This window comes from Pteropus alecto, unplaced genomic scaffold, assembly GCF_000325575.1.
Source record: "Pteropus alecto unplaced genomic scaffold, ASM32557v1 scaffold101, whole genome shotgun sequence".
In the NCBI taxonomy this organism is placed as follows: Eukaryota; Metazoa; Chordata; class Mammalia; order Chiroptera; family Pteropodidae; genus Pteropus; species Pteropus alecto.
Window position 1 is genome coordinate 6,443,029 of NW_006432945.1, and position 9,391 is coordinate 6,452,419.

The 9,391-nt window shown below is 38.4% G+C and overlaps 1 protein-coding gene and 1 pseudogene across 2 annotated transcripts in view; both read right to left on the reverse strand.

Annotated features, from left to right (window-relative positions):
* The window catches only part of HMCN1 (hemicentin 1), a 375,430-nt gene that overhangs the window by 194,808 nt on the left and 171,231 nt on the right, over positions 1–9,391 (reverse strand). For both annotated transcript variants that reach the window (XM_025043935.1, XM_006907734.3), the window contains exons 12-14: positions 5,789–5,930; positions 4,554–4,681; positions 2,109–2,222 (exon numbers count right to left, since the gene is read on the reverse strand). In XM_025043935.1, the coding sequence (XP_024899703.1) occupies positions 2,109–2,222; positions 4,554–4,681; positions 5,789–5,930 (384 nt within the window). The remainder of the gene's footprint in view (positions 1–2,108; positions 2,223–4,553; positions 4,682–5,788; positions 5,931–9,391) is intronic.
* LOC102879570 overlaps positions 6,563–9,391 on the reverse strand; it is a 3,231-nt pseudogene continuing 402 nt past the window's right edge.

Consider the following 9,391-nt stretch of genomic DNA (forward strand, 5'->3'; position numbering starts at 1 on the left):
TAACGTTGTGCCTGTAGTTAACCTTACTGTATGAATGCTTAAAAACTCGTTAAAAAGGTAGACCTCATGTAAAGCGTTCTTGACAATAACTAACTAGCTAACTAACTCACTAACTCGCTAACTCATTAATTAACTCAATAAATGAATGAATGAATGAATGAATGATCATCTACTTAATCATAATTGCCTGTGGGAAAAAATGGTATGAAGAAAAATTCTTCTTATGGTCAGGCTAAGAACACTTCTTCACCCCTGTGATTTGCACAAGGTAGGATTTTCCTAACCTTCCTGGTGTCTTATCCCCTGCAGAAGTGGGAGAGGAAGGCCAGTTGCCTCCTCCCGCTTTCTCTTTGGAGCCAGTCTGCAGGTGGAAGGGTCCTTCCTCTAGTTTTTCACTCGATGGTCCAGACTTTACTTACGTAGTCAGCCTGCTGTGACTGGGAGATTAAGTAGCTCTGATCTTGGGGTTCAGGGCTGCTTTGTGGACGGCTGATGAACAGTGGAGCATGGCCTCTGATATGGTCTGTCGTATTTAATACCCACATTGTAGCTCTGCTGGTTTATAACTCAGATGGAAAAATGGAATATTATTTACTAGGTCCGTTGAACTCTAACGTCCATGGTTGAGAAAGCAAAATAATGGGTAGTCAACTCTAGACTCTTCTGTGTGGTGGCTGCATGACTCCCTAACTCCTCCTTTAGCTTCCAAGCTATTTGTGGGACCAAGGCTGACACAGAGACTAAGATATTCAGAAAAGAAGCCTTGATTTGAGAGAATAAGAGACTTTCTGTGAGACTGCTATATACGGGCAGAGAAATCAGCAGGTTCCATTACTTTTAAAAATCTTTTTTTTGAACATTCACTGACTGACAATATAAAGGAAAAAATACTGTCTCTATAACACATTTTTTTCTGGATTTATTTAATAATGGTGTGAGCTTGCAATTGATATTTATTTTTTTGTAATTCAAATATTTAAGTATTTTAAGTAAGTAAAATGAGTTTGTATACTGAAATAAACCTAATTAAGAAGAAATGCTTTCTTACCAGAGAAAACATGAAGACTAAAAATCATTTAACATGGAAAACCATGAAAATGGCATTATCTCCTAATTTCCCTCCCTGTTTTTGATCTGTGTTATTTAAAAGTGTTTGTTTTCTACATAAAGCCTTTCTTTTTCACCTCATGTTCCCCAAGCATTTGAACCCGAGGTGAATTCATAATTTTGTGATTATGACATCGACCCGTTGCCATGGAAATGTCTGTGATTTAACAAACAGAATCATAACAATAGTGCTTTGTACTATTTAGCATTTTTCATCTGAAGATTAAAAAGTATTTTGCAAACAGTATCTCAATAATCCTAGCAACCTTCCTGTTAGTGTGTTTGTGGGAATTTTTCTTTCTCATGGATTAGAACTGAGACAGAAACAGAAGCAGGATGTTTTACACAGATATGTGCTGTCAGCATCTGAGCCAGGACCAGGACCCGAGTGTGTTTTCCCTAAGGACAAACAGCACATTTTGGTTATTTTATTACAGAATCACAGAGGGGCAATCTTTATGTTACAAATATAGGCAGGTAGAATTTCTATGCCTGATATAAGCACCAACCAAGCGTTAGGAAGCTGTCCACGAAATACGTTTGTCTTTCAATTAAAAATGTCATTTAAATTTAAGCTTCAACATGTGTCTTTATTTGAGTACTTGATAGAAAGTGTCCTTGAGAATGTAGAAAACTTTCCAATAGTGAGAGCCATTATCTTTAAGAAAAGCGAAGTAAAATCAGTGAACCTATTTTAAATGTTAACTGAATATTCTTGGACCATTCTCTACAGGAAACAATCCTAAACCAACAAAGAGAACGTTCAGCTGGATTAGCGAAGGCGAACTTTTCCTGCTTTGATTTTCACGGTCCTATAATCCGTACCAGATGTCAAATCCTGAAATGCAGAGTTCAGAATTTTAAACTATTGTCTCTAGTGGGATCGTAAACACATTTTACGGGGCTGCTAAGTCACACACCAAAACAAACTTTTAACAAATCATTTTTTATACAGAGAAAACAAAACTAAGTCCAGACACGAACATACTTAAGAAATGTACCTTTGAACCATTTAACTTGAGGTGGAGGAACGCCAGAGGTCTTACATCCCATGACTGTCGTATCCCCGAGGGCCACCAAGAGCTCACTCTGAACTACAATCAACTTTGGGGCTTCTGGAGACAGCAAGCACACAAATAGGTAATATTTAGCACAATGCCACATGTACCTGGTTTACATTTACTAAATGAATCAATAAAAAAAATATCTAACATTATTTATGTATTTGTGGCTATTTCAGTGTTTACGAACAGACAGAAACTCTCCTAATGCATATGCACATAGATGTTTGTGATGCAAAGATCATTTATTAAGGTCAAAAAAGGATATGAGACAAAAATAATTCTGATAAATTGAGAGTCCAAAATATTTAGGAAATTAATTGAACAGTCTTTATGAAAAAAAGAGGTATATAAAAAAAGAAAAACCTTAGAAAGCTGAACATATCTTATAGAAATAATACTAAAGGAGAAGAAAGAAGGATAATATTAATAAAAACATCAAAAGAGCTGTTAGGATAAGACTCACTTGGCTACAATAGGACATGAGGATAATACAACCACAGGTGAATTTATTATAACATTTTTAATGTGATTTTGAAGATATTCTTGTCTAACTACAATGAGATAGTTGCAGCCTAAGGCTTAAGTCTGCATCTATCAAAAGCAGAATCTCCCAGGAGTCTCTTTTTACCCTTTGATGTTAACTATAGACATTCTCTAAGTTTCTTTCCTTAGCTCTGTCTGCTTCGCCCCGTTGCCTAATATTTACTTTACTCACATAGTTTTCTCTTAACTGGACATCTTAGGACATCCTAACTTCAGTGAAGGTAGTTTGAAACAAGGTCAAGAATTAACTTCTCAAAGATCATTTTACTCCTCTACTAGAAAACCTTTAGCGATTCTATTTCGTAATTCCCTAATTTGGCTTTCAAAAATCATAACCAGTCATAGCTTTCTTTTCAACCTATCCTCCATTGTACGTCCTCACGATCACACGGTAAGGAGCCACACTGGTAACCCAAAACCCTCCCTACTCTCTCCTGCCTTCCCGCCTCTGCTCTAGCTGTTTCCTCTGCCTGAAATGCCCTTTGCCACAGCTCTTTAAATCCCACTCATTCTATGGACTGAGCTTAAACCCTGCTCACTTGAGAAGTCTTTGCAAATTCCCCAGTCAGAATTAATCTTCCCCTCCGCGAACCTATAGGATTCATCCGTCTGCCTTCTTATAATTTTTTATGTATATCCATCCACTCTCATTTTGCGAGCTCCTGAAAGGTAAGGACTTGATAACATACATTTTAAAATTTTATACTCCACGATCTCTAGCACAGTATTTTACATACTCCGGATGATAAATCAGTTAAATAAATAGATCCAATATTTTCGCTTCTTTGAGAATGAACCAAAATTCATTTCTGCAATGCAGGATCTGTTCTCCCGCTTTCTGCTTTCCCATCTGCCCGTTCCCTCTCCACCTGGGTGTTCTGTAAACACTTTTAATCATTATCTCTAAATCTGAGCCCTCTTCTCTTTTCAATTTGCCATGTGCTTTCCTCGTTCTATAAAAGAGATCAAGTCTTCCCAGGTTTTCAGGTTCCATATTTATGACTTTTGTTACCTCTCCCATCTGTACTTCCAAACTAGAACTCTGAATCTTTACTGTGGCTCTTTTATACCCCTTCCTCATAACTGCCAGTTTCACCACCTTATGATGAATGGCACATAAGACTGAATGAAAGGTGGGTTGCTAGCCATTAATTATTTATAATTTACAAACTAAGATTGAGCATGTAATGCCAAATTGTCCTTTATTTGTTTAAGAAAGATCAAATTAAAGGAAATATTCTATTACATTCTATATTCTATATTACTAGCATATATAAAATTATATATTAGAACGTATTAGACTACATAGTTATATATTAGTATATATGATATTCTAGTATAGTATGGAAATATTATAGAGTAATTGTCATAAAGTACATCTTCAATAAATGTTTGAGTCTGGAGGAAAAACTGAAGATGAAAAGTAAACATGCTATCTAGACAAGATAAATGATGGAAATGTTATAGACAGCTTTGACTATAAGTGAAATATATAAAATGGAAGTTGAGGCAAACTAGAAAATATACTGAATTTACTAATTAGTAAGTGAAATATTGCAGAGAACAGATGAATCATTGGCAGGATGGGACTCTGTGGACAATCTGGAATTCTCATATTCTGAAAGCTTCCTTGATTTCTGTCGGCTAATGAAGCTATTCACTTCCCGAACTGTTAATTTAAATTAATTACAATATTTGCTTTCATCAATATGAAATGAATAACAAATTATAAGGCTAGGTGTAACTCATTCCTAATGCTAATTTTCAGAAAAGAGATTTTACGTTGTCTAATGTGACATTCATCCTGTCTTAACTGCCTTTTAAACTGATTATACTTGCCAATGTATGTGAGGGTAGAAGTCTGCTTATCTGTTCCAGCCGAATTACTTGCCAGGCAACCATAGATCCCTGCATCTTTGGGAACTGCATTTTTGATAAATAAGGTACCTTCTGGGGTCATCCTATACCTATAGACAAAAAGAAAATAAAATTGAAAAATACCTTAATAATAGTATCAAAGAACTATAGAACCTTCCTTCCAAATATCTTCAAATATTTTAGAGATATATTTGGTTCTGATGGCAGAAATGATTTAATTGTTTTATAATATTGTTGTAGTTATTGTTGTTATTATTGTTATTATTATTATTATTAATCCCATGTATCCAGTATTTGCTATGTGCTCCAAGAGCTTTATGTTTATTAACATCTTAAATCTTCAAAACAACCCAATGAGTTTGATATTATTATTATCTTTGTTTCACAGGTGAGCAAAGAGGTTCTATAACTTGCCCAAAGTCGGACTTAGTAAATAAAAGAAACAGAATTTGTACCCGGGCAATTTTGCTCTGTGTGAACTGCTATGCTACACGGTTCTGCAAAATGAAAACCTGAGAGATGCAAGGACTCGTGTCACAAAGGACTCAGTGATAAGTCCAAGAATAGAATCTGACTCATACCTAAGCCCTCCTCCTCTCGCCAGACCCAGAGTAATGGGAGCCCAATAGCTGGAAACTTCATTGTTTATGTTCTACGTATTCATTACACTCTTTGAGCATGAAAAGACTGAGTTACTTTGAAAAGCATCCAGTAGAATAAAATGCATCTTAATGCAGTATGGCAAAAATCAACAGGGGTTACACAGAATGTCTGCACACACTTCCATTAGAGCTACTCTCCTGTCCTTTGCCTACCCCTCTCTCTCCTGCTAAATCCCAGGACCTGTCTTTAAACAGACTCATTAAAATTACACATTACTTTACCCCACAGAAAGTTTATTATCCTCATTTCAAATATTCAAGGTAAATCAAGTGTCATGGTGTCATGTTTGCAATGCAAAGTATTGTAAAGCACTTAGTCCTAGCTATTGAATTTAAGACTTAAGAACCTCATACTCTATAAATTCATCATTTGTTATTTTATTGACATTTCCTGGCCAATTTGGAAAATTTAAAGCTATGGATTTTGGTCAAACCTCCCTTAACCTTAGGGATTTGGTCAAATTAGTTTTGTCCAGAAATTTCATCTACTTTTCTCACTCAATAAAAACAAAGAACAAGATACAAATCCAGTACCTGTGTGACCCCATGATAAACACATCATTAACAGTCCAGGAGATCTTTGGTTTGGGGTAACCTGTTGCAGAACACATGATGGAGACCTCAGACCCTCCCGTGAAAGACTGATTCTTAGGCATCACAGTGACCTTGGGCGGTTCTGAAGATACAAAGAAACATATACAGTGAAATGACAACTTACTGTGATGTTACAAACTTCCTGTTAGCAGACTGTAGGCTTCTCATGATCACGCTCATTTTTTCTTTTTTTCTTTTTGTACTTTTCAGAGTTCATTTATAAAAAAGAGCTGATGTACCAATTCAGGAGACCTGCTCCCCAAGGCTGACAGGAGCAGACCTTGTTTATTGGCTCCTTATGGCCCAGGTTGCACGGGGTCCTGGCCCTCCCCACCCCAGAGCCCTTCTTTTCCCTGAGAGCCCGATGCAGGTTGTGGCTAAGACCTGGAGCCTGCTTCTGGACCCCACAGGCCCAGGGCAAGAAGGCTTTACCTCTGGCCATTTACTCAGAGGCCTTGAAGTTCAGGCCAGCCCTGTTGGCCCATCTGGAGCCCAAGACATGCTCTTCCTCCTGCGTCTTGGAAGCCTGAGGATGGCGAGGCTTTTTCCTCAGAGCTTGGGGAGGGTCCGGCTGACTTTTCTTTTAGGAGACATCAGAGGCTTGGATCCAAGGCTAGTGACAGGAGGGGGCCTAAATAAAAGCCAAGGGGGCTGCAAGAGCGAGATACAGTAATATCTGATGGCTGGAGGGTGGGTGGTCCCTCTGTCCATTCTCTAGCCAGGTCCTGCTCCACTCCCCGGCCTTGACCACTGGGTAGGCTGGGCACCAGGCTCTGCAGAGACTCTGTTCTCTTGGGGGAGAAGGTGGTCCTCATGGCAGGTGTCTATGGGGAGGCTACTGGTGGGAATGGCATCCAGAACCTCTACTTTGACTCTTCCTGAGGTAAAGAGCTTTGTCTTGAGTTATAGAAGGAGAGGCAGAGTATACCATAGGTATGAGGGGTACCTGGGCTTAGAGAGCCAGGTAGAAGACACCTTTCTTGAAAGGTAACAGGTCCCCACTGTCTTTCCATGTGCCGTCGGAGTAGATACTCATTTTGAGGTTCTCGCTGACCATGTTCTTGCCCACATCGGCCATCATGGTCACCGTGGTCTTGAAGCACTGCTGGTTGATGAGGAAGATGCCCCCAAGGTACACGATCAGGCTCACGGGCCCCATGAATTGCAGCTCCCACTTCACCGTCTGCATATAGCACTTGGGAAGGGCCTCCATGAGGCCCACCACATCCAGGATACTCTGGTTAGAAATGATGTCACAGGGGTGGTCCACCTCTAGCCTCTGGAGACCCTTTACTGCAGAGTGAAGGCCTATATGTACTTGAAGGATCAGATGGACCAACTGATGATGCTCATGTTCTCCACTGTCCAGCCATGGTGGTGCAGCAGGCAGATGACCACAACTGTGGCAGAAACCACAACAGAGCTCTTTGGGTGACCTCACATCAGGGATCTGACCCCATCAGTGCAGGAGAGAAACCAAAAGTAATGAAAGCAGGGGAAGTAAATTCTCTTTTCGAGAGTAAAATAAATTTGATCCTGATGTCATGTTTCTGTGTCTCCAGTGGTTACCCTGTGGCGCCTTGCTACTTTACACCCACCAGCTGACCACTGGCTTCTGTCTGCTGATTTAGAACTTTAACATAAATGTGTTTTCAGGCAAAGTCCCTAGGGAGGGTCTTTTTGCCTCTTTCTATATAGGTATCCCTATAAGTTAGCACAGAGCTCGGAACATAATAATTGTGCAAAAAATCCCACATGTTATTGAATTAATTTATTTATTTTGACATCTATTTCAAACACTGTCGAAATGAATTTATTTTCATTTATCTTATTGAGTAGAGGGTATTTACACTAAGAAAATTATTTAATATTTTTGATGGTCCTGACTTCTGCTTGCTTTGTTTGAACTGCCCTTTCTCTTTTTATTTATTAGGTTATAAATATGTTGAGGTAGAGACCATGTCTCTCACATTATTCCATATTCCATTATGTTCTATGATATTTAACATCCCTTGCATGTTATGTAGTGACTTGTAAATAACAGACACCTAAAACCGTTGATGGAATATGGAGCCATTCCTAAACTGTAACTTGCCTCTGAGAACTTTGTGTCTCCAGCCTCTCAATATCCTGCTTTACTGATCATTTGCCTCATGCCCATGGATTCAAAGGACCTCAACTTAACAGAAAATATCAAGTATTCAAAGTTCCAATTGCATTCCACTTTTATGGCAGAAAAAACTTTTGAAAATGAAATATTTAGTCAGAAATTTATTGTCCAAAAGGATAAACAAATCCTCTGGGGTAACTGAGATATTGATATATCTGGTTTAATCAATTCCACATTTACATTTGTATTACTACCAGGTAAGACCTCATCTTCAATGAAGAGACCATCAAAAATATTAAATAATTTTCTTAGTGTAAATACCCTCTACTCAATAAGATAAATGAAAATAAATTCATTTCGACAGTGTTTGAAATAGACGTCAAAATAAATAAATTAATTCAATAACATGTGAGGTTTTTTGCACAATTATTACATTCCCAGCTCTGTGCTAACTTGTAGGGATACCCTGATAAGCCAAACAGATATGGATGGTGTCAACTTTCCATTTAATTGGGTTTTTACTATAAAGGAATTTGAGAAATTTGGTTAGTCAGTTTTATCTGGATATATTTATGACATATCTTTACTATAAGTTAGTCTGCAAATTGTGGCTTAGTTTCACTAAGAAAAAATTAGCTCGTGGATTCCCCACAAATTTGAAAGAGATATAAGTGATGCTGCTAGACTGGAAAGCCATACAACTAAACAAGCATTATTGCCTAATTGCCAGCAGTTTATAATCGTCCCCCTTTTTCTCCTGTTTACATGTGTTTTTCAAATTATGATTGTCTCTGAAGTTAATGTTGGAAGGGTTTTTCCGGCCTGTGGACTTGGTTGATAGTCTCATTATTCCATGGATTCTTCTTGCTGAACATAAGGCTAGAGAAATGTGTGAGGTCAAGGGCAGACTGGCCTCATGGCCAGTAAGTCCAAATTGTGATTCCATCTGGAGTCTATCAATTCTGAAATGCTGGAGGACTACACATGCTGTGGGGGAGTTGCAGACAATCTTCAGAGGATGAAGGAGAAAAAATGAACACTTCTTTTTCTTTGGAATTTATTGAATAGCCACACTCAGTCCCACCTTTCTAAAATAAAATGTTTCTCGTGTCTGGTTCATTTTGACCTGGGACTGCTGCGAAGATTCGGCAGCTCTTGAGATTTCTATCTAAACATGGTACCTTCCAATGAAGTCTGCCAGAATGAACCTGGCATGTCTCCCAGCAAGAATCCCACTGGTATGCTCTGTAGTTCAGATATCAAAGTAAAAATAAATGTCAGTTACCCAAACCAGGATGCACAGAGCTAAGAGGTCATTTTTCAAATAAAGCCTGGATATAGGGTGTTGCTCAGGGTCACGAAATAAGTCTGTATGTAACATACAGATGGGATGACATCATCCTACGGAAGGTGAGAAATTTACCATTGCCCTG